The 18,393-nt window shown below is 34.2% G+C and overlaps 2 protein-coding genes across 4 annotated transcripts; one reads left to right on the forward strand and one right to left on the reverse strand.

The window, feature by feature from the left end:
- Positions 1–6,120: 6,120 nt before the first annotated feature.
- Positions 6,121–12,012, reverse strand: LOC111011877 (RING/U-box superfamily protein). 3 transcript variants are annotated; one of them, XR_002601465.2, is made up of 3 exons: positions 10,760–12,012; positions 6,749–6,958; positions 6,121–6,347 (listed from the first exon to the last, which is right to left on the reverse strand). XR_002601465.2 is itself a non-coding variant. In XM_022285829.2 (2 exons), exon 1 carries the CDS (start codon positions 11,769–11,771, stop codon positions 10,776–10,778), a length of 996 nt encoding a protein of 331 aa, XP_022141521.1. In that variant the 5' UTR covers positions 11,772–12,011; the 3' UTR covers positions 6,121–6,347; positions 10,760–10,775. The 3 variants fall into 3 exon arrangements, 2 of the variants coding, with proteins under 2 accessions (XP_022141521.1, XP_022141522.1); XM_022285829.2 differs by lacking the exon at positions 6,749–6,958 and having other exon boundaries at positions 10,760–12,011; XM_022285830.2 differs by lacking the exons at positions 6,121–6,347; positions 6,749–6,958 and adding an exon at positions 8,619–10,211.
- A 2,530-nt stretch (positions 12,013–14,542) lies between these two features.
- Positions 14,543–17,985, forward strand: LOC111012005 (Tetratricopeptide repeat (TPR)-like superfamily protein). The gene has a single exon (XM_022286021.2). The coding sequence runs from the start codon at positions 14,855–14,857 to the stop codon at positions 17,393–17,395; it is 2,541 nt and encodes an 846-aa protein (XP_022141713.1). The 5' UTR covers positions 14,543–14,854; the 3' UTR covers positions 17,396–17,985.
- The last annotated feature ends 408 nt before the right edge of the window (positions 17,986–18,393 follow it).

Genomic DNA, 18,393 nt, shown 5'->3' on the forward strand with positions numbered 1-18,393 from the left:
AGTTACAGCTTTGTCACTCGCCTTGTTTCTAACGTTGTATCCCTCACTCCCTTGCACCCACGTTGTTGATCCACCGTTATCTCCCTGCTCCTGTCCATTCCCTGCCTTGTTGTCACCCGTGCTCAGTTCCCGTTCATTCCCGTTGTCTCCCTCGCGATACCCCTTGATTGTGTCTCACTTTTGATCGTGTCTCACTTTCTGTGTTGTCCTCTTCGAGTTATGTTATGTTATATCCAAATATATATTTAAAAAGTGAGATATATGGTTTCTAAAATCTAGGAGAGAAAATGTAGAAAAAGAGAGATAATATAACAAGAACAGATTTGAGAATTTAAGAGGCAGAGTATTATTTTGATTTTGAAAATATTAACTAAATAGAAAAGGTAAGATGATAAAAAATAAACCTATAAAACAGTTGGAAAAATCAGAAGATATTTTTTATTAACAAAAATCATCGGACCATTTTTCAAAACTAAATCACACATAGAGGCACTAGTATAAATTCTCATCATTTTTAGTAGGCGGTGGGAGTTTGACCTCATTTCTTCTAAATTTTTTACTTGGGCCCATTTGGACCGGGGAGCAAGGTAGGATTCTTAAGTTTGAATTTAGTTTTTCTTGGGGATTTGAGATTTTGATTTTGCGAAATCAGATAATTTATTTTAATAATTTTTTTTTTCTTTTTGGGTTAGATATTTTATAATCTTGCTCCTTCTACCTTTGAAGAAAGAAAAACAAATTAGTTTGAATGGGTAGCTAGCACTTTTTTTTTTTTAACTATGTTTTTTTTTTATAAAAGTAATTGAAATATAATATTTTCTTTTAAAAATAATTGAAAACATAATTTTTGTTACAATCATCTCAAATATCCTTACCACATATATATATATTCTTTAGTACAAATACCCTCACCATATTGAAAGGTGGAACATAGGTTATTATTATTATTTTGCCTTTTAATACCTTTTTATCCTTTATCAAAATTTAAAATTTCAAACTGACCTAACCGCTAATGATGATAGTTTATGCTCTATTTATTTTGTTGTTTTTAATTAAATTAAAATAATATATATTGTACTAGAATTTTAATAATGAATCAAACTCAAATAAAATATTTTAATCGGTTATTAAAAAAAAATAGTTTTAAAAACCTGCAAAGATTAATCAGGATTGGATCTAAGCGAATCAATTCAACTCATAGTAAGAATTCAATCCAATTTTTTAATTTTTTTTAATACGATAAGAACTGTGAATAAATTTAAACCCATATGTTTTTATGATTAAAATAAGGAAAACATAATTGGCCCATATACGAGATATAATACTAAGAAAAAAGATTTGATATATAATCATAGCTATTTATTACTTAAATAGTGGAGAAGTCATTTTTCAAAATCATGATTAATTCAATAAAGTTGAGAATTGGCTCAAATAATCCATATATTAAATGCGAATTAATCATTGTCTCACACAATTGTCATTTCATTTGCTTAATTAATCATACATGGTTATTAATATGACATTTAGTAATTAAAAGCATCTTAAGTAGTGAATTTTGACCACACTCATGGGAGTCAAAAAGCCTCCAAATATCTATTATATTATTTACTTATACCAAAAAAAAAAAAAGAAGTTAAATGATGAGAATTGGTACACAGTTGAATCATGAATGTGTAACTCTAAACTTCTAAATTCAGCAAATACGAACGTAGTTCAATTGGTTAAGATATATATTTCTGAATCTTCGTACGTTCGAAATCTCAACCCCACATATTATTGTACTAAAAAAAATTACTAAACTCCTAAAATTAGGACCTACGATCTTGAATTCATTCTAGGAGGTTGTTCTTGAACCCGACTAACACTAAAGGGAAGTAAATGTAATTAGTTATAATTCTCATTTCAATTTGATTGTGTTGGTTAAAAGGTTTGTGATAAGTGATTAGAATTATTCTTTTAATTTGAAGTTTGAGCTCTTGATCTATTTGATTGGATATAATTGTGTTTGTCAATATTTTGATAATTCGAATAAGGTTTGTTTAGATTCGTTCGTTGATTTGTATTGTTTTAGTTTCTCTTGAAAGTACGAAATTTAAAATGAGATTTTTTAATAAGTACATCCATGACTTAGAATATTAAAAAAAAAATGTGATGAATGAGAGAGAATTTGAATGCCCTTTCAATTACTTTCAAATTAGTTCACGCTTGACAAAGTGAGCATAGCTCAGCGATAATTGGCATGTATCTCAACCAAGAGGTAATTTAGTATCAGAATTTTAGTTGGTAACAATTTCGTGCATGTCCTAACACATTTGGTCTCTCATCGATTTCGATCTACATATATCAAAAACTTAACAAAAAAAAATTAAGATAGGGACTAACTCGTTACAAACTTTAAACTACAGAGATTAAATTGTTACATGCTAAAGTATACTAATTGAGATTTTATGTTATATGATATTGAACAAATTGGAATGAGATTTTATGGTAATTTTTTGCTTATAATGCTAAAAAATGCCATATATAGTTATTCTTTGAGATTATTGGTATCCTTATTGTTTAGTTATATATTTAAGTTTTGTTTGATATGAAAATTAGCTAAGCTCGGAATCCGCGAAGATCGACAGAAGGAGGCTGACCACGAAGTAATTGTAAGACAAGGTTAGCACTCCGACGTACAAGTCAATCTCAGTTCAATCTAATGTTCAAAGTAGGAGTATATTCACGTATCTTGTTTTTTTTATGGCACACATCTCTATTTACATAGACGAATTCCGATAGGGCATCCAACAATGGTCTACGTGCCACTTTCGTTACCTTCGCACCTGCAGATACCGTAAACACATTGGCTCTTACCTACGACAGGCCGGCCAGATGTAGCTCGGCTCAGATACCATATATCGAGCTAATAGGACTTACATCAATCTAGTTTTAAATACCATTCATCTTCTTAAATGTTGATACGTGGCAAGCGATAAACGGCCTTCAGCAAGTTTGATATATTTTAATAGTCAATTCCAACATAGTCCATGAGACCATTAAGATTTCTTTTTTTTTTTTTTTTTTATTAGAGATGTAAATGCAAATGGGCCCGAACCAGCCCATTCGAAGTTGGCTGCTTATCTTCTTCCTCTTCCACTTGACCACTGACTGAGAAGTCCTTCTTTTTATCTCTGCCGTACAATTCTTATTTATGTGCTCTATCTCTCTTTCACAAGAGGGAACTTAAAACATGTGTGGGAAAAGGAAAACATGATCTTTTTAGTATATTTTATGGCATATTTTTTGCTCTCCCCTCCCATTTAATTAATTGATCAGTAGATACCTATTCTATAGGGGGACAGCAACTCCTCGACGTTCCAGTACTCATGACTTTGCTTAAAAAGTTTCATACTATTATAGATATACTAATTGGGCCCTATGAGATGAACCACAGATTCACACTATGACTACATCTTTTGAAGTTCGCCACTTCTTTGTTTGTTTTGCATCCGAGGATTTTACTACATTTCCACAATAGTATGATATTTGTCCATTTCGACATAAGCGCCCCTTGTGACTTGGAGAAAGATGTTGGCCCCTTGCTTATAAATCTAATAATTTTCTCCTTATTTAACCAATGTGAGATTTTAGTCGCATTACCAACAATTTGTATGTGAAACACGTGTATATAAGTGAGATCTTATAAATTTTACTTTTAGTAAATATGTGATCTATTCAAAAATCATCTTTTAAGTTTGTTAATCGTTAGCCACGTTATGGTATAAAAGGTATGTATCTTTAGCGACATTGAAAACTCACTCGCATACTTGAATTGAAACTTCTTTTTTTATCAATGGTATATCTTAATAGTTGAAATATAGGTTTAGATTCTCAAATAAAGCATAAAAATTGATTTATTGTTATATATTGTTTAATACAATATGTGAGAATGGAGAATCGAACTCACAATCTCTTGGTTGGAGATATATGTCAATTATTATTGAATTAAGTTCCCTTCGATGAACGTAAAAATTTAATTACTATGCAGGGAACATAATTGTAAATAAGACTTTAATCCAAAGTTGGTAGAGAAAGGGGAAAGATTTAAAAAGAAAGAGGGTGGTTGAAAAGTAAATGAGAAAGGAAATATCTGCTGGATAAGAAGCATGGCGTTATCAAAACAAACAATGAAGTTTAATGATGTCAGAGGAAGTGGGCCCATTTGTGTGTTTCTTTAAAAAAAAAAAAATTCTATGAATGATAGAAAAATACTGGAAAAAGTGTACAGTCACAATCAACTTTTTCTTCGTCTAAACTAAATATCACAATTTCCAAAAGTAAACCATAGCTATTCTTTTTTAGGTCAATGGTATGAGATAGGATCTTAATTTCGATATTTTAGTCGAGTATCGAGATATATGTTTTAACCAGTCAAATTGAGGATATATATCTTGATCTTTTATTTTCTTTATTATATAGTTAATATATTATTTGAATTTTTTACTTTCAACTTTGGTTTATTTTGATACTTCTTATACTTTTAAAATATTTATTTTGATCTCTACGTTTGTTCATTTTATTCCTTCCACCTCTAAAATATGTATTCTTGGCCCCTAAGCAATCACTTTGGTCCTTATTTGATATTTTCTAACACAAATTCTATACATAACGAGATACATTTCATTAAATTTATTGACGGTAGTACTGTGTTGAAATGTTTTTTTTAGTGCAACATGAGAGATGAGAGATAGAACTCACAACCTCTTAGTTGAAGATATTTGTCAATTACCGATGAGCTGTGCTCGTTTTGGCTATTGTGTTGAAATGTTGATAGAAAAACAAAAGATAAATAAAAAGAAAATGAAGGAACCAGAGTAGACATGAGTTTTTCATGAGCGTTATTTTCCCTTGCAATCGACCACACTCGACCCTTTTATTACCCGAGTTTTTTCACAGCCTATGTGGTGAAATTTTGATTCATGGTTTCATTCATCTAAATAGTGCACTCCTACTACTAACACTAAATATCTGCCATCGTCTATTAGTCTATTGAAGTACTGATGTTTGCTACAATGGATACTTTGCTTTCTAACGTATCTTCTGTTCTTTCTAAGCCAATAATTTGGAGGTAGTCATTGGATGCTGAATTTGGAGGCTATGGAGCAATCCATCACATACGGAAAGACAGAAATCTTCCATATAAGCTAAACTTGTTTAGTAACGTTTTGAATTTTTGAGAAACAATGACATTTGAGGCTTATTTTATTTATTGATTCTCATTTTTAAGAAACGTTTCCAAAATTGTATAGAAGTTGTAACAAAATCAGGTAACTAGGTTTGTTCCCATTTCTGGTTCTTTCCGAAACATAAATAAATGTAATATCTTATCAGTGTTAACTTATAAAATTTATAATAAATATGAAAACACAAATATAACATAAGAATGTTAATATTTATTTTAAAACATACTTTTTATATAAAAAATTTACTTTTTTAATTTAAAGTTTCATAAAACAAGAAGTAATAAATAGTCACCAAAAAATAACCAAAAATAAGAAACCGTTACCAAATGGAGTTCATTTTTCTAAAATTAGAGAATAAGAAACAATAAACATCGATAACAAACAAGAATATTATCAACCGAATCCTATGCATCAAGCTCCATCTATGACAACTATTGAACTTTCTAAGATTTCATGTGATTTCCAAGTTGATTTGTCAAGCACCTAACATTATTATTAGTGACCAGCATCGAGCTCCATCTATGACAACTAGTGAGCTTTCTAAGATTTCATGTGATTTCCAATTTGATTTCTCAAGCACCTAACATTATTATTTGTGACAACCAGAATGCAATTTATAATTAGTTTATGATTATTTTTTTTTTAGAACTGAGAATCGGAACTTTGCTCCACTATATCTAGGAGTCAGTGCCCCAAAGGCTCGAACCCAAGAGACATCAAGAGTTTTTGGTATTAAATTCTCTAAGCCAGTATGACTAAGGACCCAAGCTGTTGCCAATTAAGTTGTCCTTTCAGGACCGCAATTCATACTTTCTAATCATATGGAAAAAAAAAGGTCTTCAATGTTGAGGGAGGAACCCGATGACCTCACAATGAACTGAAAAAATAAGACCTGTGAAACGAAACTGGTGAAAAGATATGGAATATAGACATGCTACGAAGTGTCATCCAAAATGAACAGATCTATACATAATGGTGTCGGCATTGTGAAACAAAATTGAAAATGCAAAGAACAAACAAAAGACCACTAAAAACCACCGACTTTTATGTGTATTTTCGGAGCTGAGATTCCTTCTAAATGTGAGAGACAAACTTCAAGGTCAAAATAAGCCCTTTTCTTTCCTGAAACCAAAGTTTAAAGAATGGTCAGTGTTGGCCTACTATAATCAATGGCGCCAATCACGGCTACCAGAGGATGTACTCTAACACATAAATTTGAACATGATATTGACCAACAATATGGATCACAATATCGCAGGTTTAGCTCAAGATTTTAACCAATACTGGGATATTTACAGTACACAGAGAGATGGAAAATAATTGCAGAAAACCGATCTCCGACCACCCTAATTACTAGACCAACCTGGTCCGAGTGGTAAGGAGTCTTGGTCTTGAATCAATGTAATCTACCATATCTTGCTATTTTCCACATGATTCTTATTTATTGACAAGGAGGCAAAGAAATGGGTTCATCACTCAATTTGAATCAATTCAAGAACGAACTAAATCAAAAAATTCCCTACCCCTGAATCATATCATAGTTTGAGTTGGGAACCAATCTGTTATCTATCAATAGGCGATAACAAACTGCTATTGGCTGCTTCGCCCTCCTCACTTTTCTTTTTCTCCTCGCTATTAGGGTCCAAGCCCCCAGAAAGGGGGAGGGATTATTTATCTTTTCCTAGTCTTCGATGCCAGGAATTTTTCTTTTTCTTCTTGTGTCAAATCATGATCTGTGAAGTTTGAAATTGAGAAGTCCATGTCTAATTAGAAACTCAAGATTGTATAATTTGTATTCGATGTACTTAATACTAGGATGCAGCGTAAAAGATAAATTTCATTAGGACTGGACTTTAATACATTAAGATATAGTTCTAGTTAGAAAAATAAAATAAAAAAGATATGATGTAAAAGATACGTTTCATCAGACAAGCCTATATCCTAAAATATGGACTCAACCTCTTAACCACAAGTTACATGAACCTAATCCATGAGTCAAGCTCCTACTATACTCAACCCCATTCACCCTTGAGGGAGAAACAAAAAGATTTCATATGACCATGGTGTTTAATATTTGTTTCGTATCAAACATAAAAATAAAAATCATCATCGTGTTTAGAAAATTTGTTTCATATCCAAGAACATCGAATAAGAAAAGGGAAAGTTCCATGCATGTACAAGAGATATATTTATATATATATATTGGTCCCATCACCAATTCCACACAACACCTCCCAATTACGCATATATACATGACTCTAATTACTCGATCTTGGCATGAGCGCTTAAAGTTTGGATAGTACATGCATGTCCAATAAATATTAAAAATTTCAAGATTCTTCAGCATTACAACGTTGGTTTTTTTTTTTTCTCTCTGGATAAGGATAAAATTAAATCCAAGAGGAACATAATTAATTGTGAATAAAAAACATCAAATCTTATTTTCACCGGTAGAAATATGAAAATAAATTATTTTGAATTTTCCTTTTTTAGAAGATATTAAACTACCTGGAAAGTTATTTATTCAATTTGGGATTAACTTCAAATTCTCAGTCACAGGACCAGTATTAGGATTTAGAAATATATTAACTACCAATCTCCTTTCATAACGTATTCTAAATTCCCAGGCATAATTAATAACAAATATTAACTTAATCTTTTAGAAATCGAAATGTCATGTCACCATGTACATGTCTTGCCATGCATGTCTTCTTGTCCATGCTTATTAGACATTGGTCAAGGAGAGTAGTTTTTAAAGTTTTTATTGGATAAGAAAAGTAAAGTTAAGGAAATCATAATCTATACTACAAAGATACTTCAATATCTCCATGTCTTATCGGTTGTCTTCTTTCACATCCGTGAGTCCGTGACAATGAAAATCAATTTAAAAGTCGGCTCAACATCTCAGTAAAATACTAGAAAAATACTGTTCCAGGATAGAATAAGCCTACATCTCATACATATATGATCTCTACGTGGACACGAGCTTCGAGTAGCCTATAGCCTAAAAAACATATCGTCCTGACGCCAAAATCTATACATCTCTTCCTATATACTAAACAGATGTAAGCTAGTGTGAGCTGACTTTACACCTAAATGACTCTTTTCTTCTACGCACACATATATATAAGATACTTGCACATAAATTTCAAAAGAAAACATGAACAACAAGAGAAATTAACTGGCCATAGAGGCCCCCTGTTGTGATCCTAAAAGAATAAGGTGAAAATTGAAACCAAAAAAAATATAAAAAAAATATAAAAATCAGACAACCCCAAAACATCGATAGAAGTCAAACCAATTCAGCTGCGTTAGTTTGAAATATCATTATTATTGGTTTGTGGTTTGGCTTGGATAGTTGTTGGTCTTTGGTTCAAGATTTATTCGGTCAGGTTGATTCAGTTTTCAAGAAATATTAGTTTAAGCATCAATTTTTTTTTTTATTTTCTGTAACTGATATTTAAAAATCTAATAGAAACCAATTCTTATTGGTTGCAAAGAGATACAAGTTCAAGGAAGAATTTGACAGCTCCCATCTCTCCTGAAAAAGCCCAAGCTATTCCCAAAAAGATACCTCCCTATTCTACAGCTATGTACATATATATAACCCCTCCGGCCCTACCTGTATTCATTAAGCCCACATAGTAACTACTGCATGACCCCACTCACAACATTCCTCACTTACATTCACAATTCATTCCTCTCCGCACTCATCCTCTTACACCTGTGGTCTATCAAAATTTACCCAAACCAACATGCTTACACCCTGAGAAGATTATAGTCAGGACTCGGGAGTACAAGACATGGACTGAGAGAGGGCAGATCCTTTTCATTTTGCGGAACAATTATCATACTGCTCACATACCAGCAACTTCAAAAGAAAAAACTTGGACAGGTACATAACATTATAACACAATGTAATAACTCACTATCGAACAACTTGGTAGATAATGTTTCGAAAGAGTTTAAGAATGTAAGAAGAATCTATGAAAAGACGCCTGTATTTTAAAGCAACATGCTATTTGTAACGCTGTTGAGGAAATGATTTCTTCAATTTGAATTTTTTAAGTGGAAAAGCAATATCTCATAAATGGGATATCTAAATTTATTTGCAAAAGCAAGACAAGCCTTACACTATTGAAGAGATGAGTGCTTCTTTTCTATTGAAAAGCCAAGCTTACATCAAGAAGAGATGAAAGAAAACAAAAGAGCCTAAAAAAAGAACAGCCAAAAAATGAGCCCAATGAAACACCGAATAAAACAAAATAGGGTTCCAACCCAAAAGAAACACTTCAAACAAGTGGAATAAGCCTAAAGTGATATCAACAAACACACAGAAAAGAACTAAGATTATAGGAAACCTTCAACCAAAATTCACTAAGACTTCAAAGTTGAAGCTAGATAAGAAAATGTCCATTGCAATCCAACAACGAAAGTCTAACCTTCCGTTTCATAATCTTCCTAGTAGCTCTTGGTTAAGTATTGTTTCACCTCCATCCAACGTTGTTATTATTATTTTGGGTTGCGATGTAATAGTTTCTACTAAATAGAAGAGCTCAATTCTCAATATCTTAATTCAATCCAAACAGTGACCTTGAAGATTTTTTGTATGACACTCCGTCAAGTGCTCAGAAACGAGGTAATCATTATTAGAAAGAACCCAAAAATTCCTTTAGCCTTTAGGACAAGTCAAGACTTCCAAGGGAAGTATGGGATATTAGCAGATTTTTGGATTTCCGTTGGTATACCTTCTCTTATCTCTTTGTACTCACAATACTTATTAGAATGCCCTTTTTGTGAACTTGCCAAACGTCTGATAGGGTTGATGTCTTATTTACCCTTCTCTCTTTGTACACTTCGGTTCTATGAATAAAATTACATGTTTCATATTAAAAAAGAGAGGTGGTTTCAAAGGATTTCAAGCTTTGATTACCTTTTAACTTCCGTTGGAACATCACCTGTTAATCACATCAGCACCTGTAACAGCTGCACCATCATCCTATTATACTACGTTTCCAATTGTTACAAACTGAGAATCCAAACACCGTAGACTGTTTAAGAACACTATTTTTATTTTTTTTAACTGTTTTTTTTACTTTAGTCTACATCAAATTAAGTTATTGTACAAAAAGTGTTCTATAAACAATTACCACAAAACACAACAAGAAAAACACTAGAAGAGAACAATTTTCAATCTTTGTTTTGTGTTTTTATTCTCTTCCTCACTCTCTCTCTGTCTCTCTTTTATTTTTCCTTTTTCTTAGTTTGGTGGGTGGGGGTCTATTTTTTAATCAACACTCAGATGGCCTTTAGTAATATAATCTATGTCACTCAGAAACTTCTTATGGAGGAGCGAACATGAAAGGATGAATAGCCCACTAAAGTTGAACGTACCTCGAATAAAAGCTACTCTAACGGATGATTATCGCAAGATTAATAGATGAACAAAAACTAATCTAAACTTGGGAAAAACAGCAAAGCAAGCAGTCTGCAAAAGCAAAATTTAGAAGAAAGAATTAGAGAGAGAAATTTACCAGAAGATGTTCGTTCTTAGTGCAGCGGCCTACCATCTTCCTCGCTATCATTTCCACCACCGGAGTCGCTCCCTTCGTTCCGCCCCCCAAACGGCCACCATAGCGGTACTCTAAACCTCCTCTCAACACGTTCCCCACTGCCACTGTTATCTAACCCCGATTGTTGTCCGGAAGCTTCATTTTCCTGCACCCGTCGGCCACGAGTTCGATTCTCGTAATCAGAATCATCCGTAGGCAACTCGAACCGGCAAACAGGGCATGAATTATGCAATTCAAGCCAAGGTAAAAGACAATCATCGTGAAATACATGCTTGCAAGGCATCTGCTTAACCTTAATACCTATTTGAAACTCATCTATGCAGACGGCACACTGATTCATTTCCGAATTCAATAGATCCTCTGTAACAGTCACGGCCGGAAGCTTCTCAATCGCTGATTTCGAAGCAGGGGGGGTTCCATATCGGTTCGGATCGTTCTCGGCCAGCAATTGAATGAGCTGCTCGAGGCCAGGTCCAACGAAGTAGTCGCCAACATTTTGCGGCATTGAAAGGACGGAGTGGGAAGGATGGCCCTGGATTTCAAACACAACATCCGCGCCACTATCGAAGATGCCTCGCAGATGATTCTGAAGAAACAAAAAGGGATCGAACGGCTCCGGCTGGATTGTCGAATCGGATTGATTCCTATTCCACGGCTGGGAAGCCGGCCTCATAGTTCTTGAAAACAGGCCAGGGTTTTGGAGATCAATCACGGACGAAGAAGAGGAGAAAACAAGTGGATTAAATCCACGAAAAGGATCGGGAAAATGAATTGGTGCGCGATCAAGATCATCATTGGAGTCGGAATAGGAGTTCTCGTACTCTTCAAGAAACCCCTCGTTGCAAAATGGGCAGAGGGGATCGGAGGAGGTAGAAACAGTGATGGTAACGGCGCGATCACACTGGTGGCAGAAGAAGGGCTTGTCACGGTCGGCGGAGTTGGCGCCGGCGGCGAGATTGAAGGCGAAGGACATTATTGCGGCGGCGAAAAGAGAGGATTACGGCGAGAGGGAGGATTCTATGGAAGAGAATTCGAAGGGACGAAAGAAATATTGGTGGAACAGTGGGCGGGGGACGGCGGATTCGTTGTCGTCGTCAACTCCATGGAATCGGCTGTGGAGGATTCTCTTCTCCGGAGTAAATCGATCTTGAAGATTCCCGAGGCTTGGAGAAGATTCTAGATTTTTATGAATTTATTCCCTTATTTTGTTTTGTGATATCCATTTCCTTTTTGAGATGATAATGGGTTTAATATTGTGTTTTATTATATTTAAAATTTTGGTACAATTACAACCACAACAATTTTCATACAAGACAGAATTATTGTTCTTCTTGTGGTTGATGTTGGGTAAATTTTCTCAAGGTTTATAGAATGCAAAACAAATTTCTTCTTTCTTATTCTCATTTCCAATTTGTTCAAAATGAATAACAGAAATAAGAATCGGGAATGTTATCAAATGAGCCCTGAGTGTCTTAACACGTTGAACTAAGCTCAGGTTGAAAAAATTTAGGGTATGTGTTTATTTAGTAAGAGATTAAGTTTACACATCTTAAATGGAGGGTAGGCAGCGATGACGGTAAAGTTAGCTGAAGAAAGGGAGGAGGAAAGAGGGAGGAAAAGGAGGAACAAAAAAGAAGTTATCCCATCACCATAAAATATTATTTAATTAATGTATTTGCTATATAATCAACCAATTTGAGGATCGCATCATCCATTATCCAGCACAATTAACATCTACATCATCTTAAGGTTGGTCAACTAAACAATAAAAGAATCTTAGGAACCATTTAGAACCAATTTACAAATCTAGGGACTAAAAGTATCCTTTTTGAAACTTGACCGATCCAATAGATACTTATTCGAAATTTTAATGATCAAAAGTATATTTTTGTCTTATTATTTTGACAATAAAAGAGAGCCGCTACTAACCTGATATAGTAAATGTCTAAATATGTTGGTATTAACATAATTTATTGTCCTTAATATTATAATTATAGTTATATATATATATATATATATATATATATATATATATACACTAAAAAATGAGGTAGGACAATTTCAAGAGAAAATGGTAGAAGCCTATGTGCAAGTCAACGTGAGTTCTAATATTTTCTATGTTAAATAATCATTATTTTTCGAGGGATAAAATACTTATTACTATCTAAAATGTCAATAGTTGGATCTCCACTCATTATCCTTATTTTTAAGAGTAGAAATGAATCAATTCAAGTTAACAGTGCATCTAAAAGTTGTATTTTAGATACACGTAAAAGTATAGTTTATATTCACTTGCACTAGCATGTGTTATCCATTTGGCTCAAATACTTAACAAAATTTATGTTTTTCTACGAGGAGTGCGCTTGAAACACCTGCAACCTTCGAAAATTCTTTTTAATGAAACACAAGTTTTGATGAATTTTAACGAGTTCTTCTGCAACCACGTGTCATTTCATTTCAGCATGAAAGAAAGATTTTCTATTCAAAGATGACCTGTCAAAGAGGCTTAGACATCGTTATTTATTTCAATTGTCTAAGCTTCATCTCGTTATTTATGTGTAAGATATTGTTTTCTTTAAGCTATTTCCGGCGAACATTTCCTTTGGAAGTGCTTTGAACTTTACTCATTTATTAATACAAAAACAGTAAATATTCTTTTCATCTATGTCTTACTCTTGTTTTCATCTAAGGATTTTTGTGAACAACACATTTTTGTAGGCTCGAACAAGTGCTTAACTTCTCTTAAACTCGAAAGAGTAAGGATCGAGTTCAAGTCGGGTCCAATCATTCTTTGTTAATTAGCTAATGTTAATTTCATTTTTTTTTTTGAAAATGAATTTCATGTTAACTTTCAACGAGTTTTCTTTTACAAAATATATTATGAACTAATTCTTTTATCCTAGCCTACGAAAACTTAACTTGTTTTTAAGTAATTTTATATTTAAAATCTAAATGGATAAAGGGAACTTTAGAAATAAAGAATAACCTAGACAATAGGGTCCTTAACCTTTGGCTAGGTTGGAAAAAAAATCAAATTAAGCCTTAGTTATTAGTAGAAATATTGATAATTAACTTAAAATTGTAGGATCGTTTAGATATAAGTTGATTAAGGAGCAAAATCGATATTTCTTACTTAGATGCATAAGGTGCACTTACTGCTATGAATTTTTATTTTTATTTTTGTATTTATAAAACTATTTCAAGTTAAATCTTATCTTCTACCATCATAAATCGATTGCTCACTCGTCTTTTCATTATTGATTTTAAAAAGAAAACTTCAAGTCTCTGCGGAAACGATATCAGAATATTCTCCATTTATTACTTGTGATGAGTGTGTGTTTGCACTATCCTTTTTGCTACTTGTAGAATTATTAGTCACTTCGAATATAGTTAAATAGATAAGATATCTATTACTATTCTAAAAGTCGATGGTTTGATCCTGTCTTACAATGATTGAACTAAAAAAACTATAGACTTATTCATTTGTCGGATTAAGCTTCTATCTAATCAATTGTGTATCATAATTGAGTGTGGGAAAGGGTGATTCGAAGTCTTAAACTCTTAGTTAGGGACATGTACCAATTATCGTTGAGTTAACGAGGTTAGCGTTTGAATCCCTCTTTTTACATACTTTACTAAAAAAAATCACTATAAATCAACTATAGATAGTTGAGAAGAAGAAAATAAAATTATTAGGAAAAAAAAAATACACATTATGAATTATGATCTAAAATTTAATTTTGGGCATATAATCATATCAATATTCTCAAAACCTCCGAGAGGAAGGAAGAAGATCGAGTGCGAATCCCAGATCGCTTCAACCATCTGGGCCTCGCTAAGAACTGTTTGTCCAGGATTCTACAGTTCATAACCATCATCTTCATAAGCTTATTCATCAACATCGGAGCAATTTCGTCGCTAATGGAGCTGGTATTACTACAATCTTCTCTGAATGAGAGAGCCCCCCATGGAAGAGCCGGGACTTGGCGTTGAGGCACTGGAATCTAAGCCTCAACTTCGCATAATCGGAAGTTGAGTTCCTCATTCTCCATTCCCATGGCGCTCCCCAGAATCACGCTTGCCAATCAAAACCTCTGTAAATCACTCAATTTCACAAACTCCGTTGCTATTGCTTCACTTATCTTCTGTGAAAGTCTACCTCCTGTTGTTAAATCTTATAGGCCTATTTGTACGGAAGTGATCAATGTTCTTCCTCCTCTGGACGAAACCCACATCAGTAATAACTTCATTTCCCTCTTCAGCCAACGAAAATTTTCCCCAGATGACCCGGAGCTGAAAATTTTAGCTCCAAGACTCAACACTCAAATTGTTGAAACTGTGTTGAATGGCCTGAGGAGTTGGAAAATTGCCCATATGTTCTTCATTTGGGCTTCGAAACAGAATGGGTACAGGCATAATTGCTATACCTACAATGCCATTGCATCAATCCTATCACGTGCTCGACAAAATGCCCCACTGAGAGCAGTTGCTATGGACGTCCTAAATTTTCGATGTTCGATGACCCCAGGAGCATTGGGTGTCTTTTTGAGATGTTTGGGAAGCGTGGGGTTGGTTGAAGAAGCTAACTTTTTGTTTGATCAGGTCAGAGCAATGGGACTCTGTGTTCCGAATAGTTATAGTTATAACTGTTTGCTGGAGATTTTGTCCAAGGCAAATTCTGTTGATTCCATTGAGACCAGGCTGAGTGAGATGAAATATTGCGGGTTGGAGGTCGATAAGTACACATTGACGCCAGTTTTGAAGGCTTACTTCAATTCTGGGAAGTTCGATAAAGCTTTAAATGTTTATAACGATATGCATGAGAGAGGGTGGGTTGATGGGTATGCCTTTTCTATCTTGGCTTTAGCTTTTAGCAAGTGGGGTGAGGTAGATAGAGCAATGGAATTCATAGACAGAATGGGAGATCAAAATCCTGGGCTAAACGAAAAGACATTCTATGCTCTGATTCATGGTTTTGTGAAGGAATCCAGAGAGGATATGGCTCTTAAGTTGCTCGAGAAAATGCAGAAGTTGGGTTTTAGTCCTGATATTTCAATCTACGATGTGCTGATTGGAGCACTTTGTAAGAAGGGCACATTTGAGAAAGCAATGGCTTTGTTTTGGAAGATGAAGTTGTTAGGAATTGTGCCCGACATCGAGATACTTGCGAAGCTCATAGCATCTTGTTCTGAAGAGAGAGTTGTGATCATGTTACTTGAGGAAAGACCAGAAGATATAAATGACGAAGCTATGATATTGCTTTACAATTCTGTGTTGACTTGGTTTGTTAATGCTGGGTCAATAGATAGAGCTTGTTATTTGCTTCGGTTTACGACAGGAAACGATTTTCATACTGATGATTTTCACATATGTGAGATCCACCAAACTTTTAAGAAGGTATTCCCTAATACTGCTTCATTCGGCATTGTAATCGATGGCTTGCTAAAGATGGGTAAGTTGGATGTAGCATTAAGCCTCTTTGAAGATATGATTCGACTTGGTTGTGAACCAAACCAGTTACTTCATAACAATTTGATAGATGCACTGTGCAAATCAGACAAATTGGAGGAAAGTTATAATCTTCTGAGAGATATGAAGCAATCGGGACTTCAACCGACACATTTTACCCATAATTCAATCTTCGGCTGCCTCTGTAAAAGAGAGGATACCGTAGGGGCCATTGAACTACTGAGGGAGATGCGTGGTCACGGACACGAGCCATGGATAAAACATTCTACACTCCTTGTGAAAAAACTTTGCAAAAATGGGCGAGTCGTCGAAGCTTGTAATTTTCTTGCTGATATGGTTTCTGAAGGATTCCTCCCCGATATAATTGCCTACTCTGCTGCCATGGATGGGCTAGTCAAGATTCACGAAGTCGACCGTGCTTTCGAGATGTTCCAAGATATCTGTACTCGTGGTTACCGTCCAGACGTGGTTGCTTATAATGTATTGATAAATGGCTTCTGTAAAGCCGGGAGAGTTAGCGAAGCCCAGGATTTTCTGAACAAAATGACAGTTGCAGGGCTAGTTCCTACAGTTGTTACCTATAATCTACTTATTGATGGATGGTGCAAAAGGGGTGATCTTGATCAGGCCATCCTTTGTCTTTCCAGAATGAATGGAGAGAACAGGGAACCAACCGTCATCACTTACACGACTTTGATCGATGGATGCTGCAATTCTGGGAGGCATGATGATGCCGAAATACTTTGGAATGAAATGCAGCAAAAAGGTTGCTCCCCCAACAGTATAGCTTACATGGCAATTGTGCACGGTCTTTGCAAGTGTGGCAGGCCCGACGCAGCTCTTGTTTATTATCGAATGATGGAAGACAAGCAAATGAAACCAGACAGTTATGTCTCTGTTGCATTGGTTGATGCTTTCATATCGAATCAAAACTTCCCCATGGCTCTTAACATATTAGAGGAGGCAGTTGAGAAAGGAAACGTTCCCGATCCAACTGACAAGACCTATGTCACCATAAGAGATGCAATATTCAAATTATCTGAAGACGACCAAACTCGCTCGGGAGTTAAATCGCTTATCGAAAAGGGCAGCATCCCAACAATTGGTGTTTCAGACCTCAGAAGCTGAAGTCTGAAGTCTTTTCTGTTACCTTACTAAAGGGAGTTTGATGAAAGTTCTGATTGCAAAGGAAAAGGGAAATCTTGATACATTTGCAAACCGGGTTGCCGGTTCGGTACTTCAATCATCCAAGGATCGATTTTCCAGAATCCAGGCTACCTTCATCAGTCATCCTTGAATGGATGGATACATTTAGAATTAAGGTTCTCTTCTCCATTTTTTATGCACAAGTTAAGTGCTTCATGATAAATAATAGAGTGATTTAGGCTGAAGCTGCAAATTTTGACAACCTTTAAAAGTCCATACAAGTTGTAGAATCCGAAGATGCAAATAGGAAAAGATACTGCTTTGTTTTTTGGTGCATCATTGGCTGAGAAATTGCTGTTGCTTAAAACTTTAGTGATAAATCATTAAAAATCAGCTTAAAGTTTAAACTTGTTAAGGTTGCTGAAATTTGATACTTATTCTATTCTATTTTGGTTTTTAGTAATTTCAAATGTTATGTTTATTCTCTCAAATATTGAACATTTTATTTGAACCTCTCGACTTTGTATAAAAATTATTGGCAAAATTTTCAACTTTTGCCCAAAACTTGAGAAGGTGAGCCAAATTTTATCCAATTTTTAAAAATTGAACTTGGACTTCCACTAAGCTTATGTTAGATTCACCTACTAATTTCAAATGAAAATTTAGCTAAAACAAGTGCACAAAATCAAGTTCTATTCTAATTAAAAAATAATAATCAATCAATCAATCAAGCTTGATGAAACATTGCACAACATTAACATCAAAAGAAATCTTCAAAAACTCACAAATACCATTGTAAACATATCCTAGTATTATCTTTATCGGAAGTCCTATCAATTCCAAATTGTTGTTCCTTTCAGCGAAAGTTTAGGTTTAAAATAGAAAATTTTTTATCAAGATTATTACTAAAAAAATCACTTTTAAATTTATACGTTTAATTTCATCAAATTAAACTTTAAATTAAAATGAGTTCGTTTAGA

Source organism: Momordica charantia (genome assembly GCF_013281855.1).
Source record: "Momordica charantia cultivar OHB3-1 chromosome 4 unlocalized genomic scaffold, Mcharantia_2.0 BLBB01000004.1, whole genome shotgun sequence".
Classification (NCBI taxonomy): domain Eukaryota; kingdom Viridiplantae; phylum Streptophyta; class Magnoliopsida; order Cucurbitales; family Cucurbitaceae; genus Momordica; species Momordica charantia.

Excerpts from the sequence above, each read along its gene's own strand:
- LOC111011877 (XM_022285829.2), bottom strand. The coding sequence starts at position 11,771 with ATGTCCTTCGCCTTCAATCTCGCCGCCGGCGCCAACTCCGCCGACCGT.
- LOC111012005 (XM_022286021.2), top strand. The coding sequence starts at position 14,855 with ATGGCGCTCCCCAGAATCACGCTTGCCAATCAAAACCTCTGTAAATCA.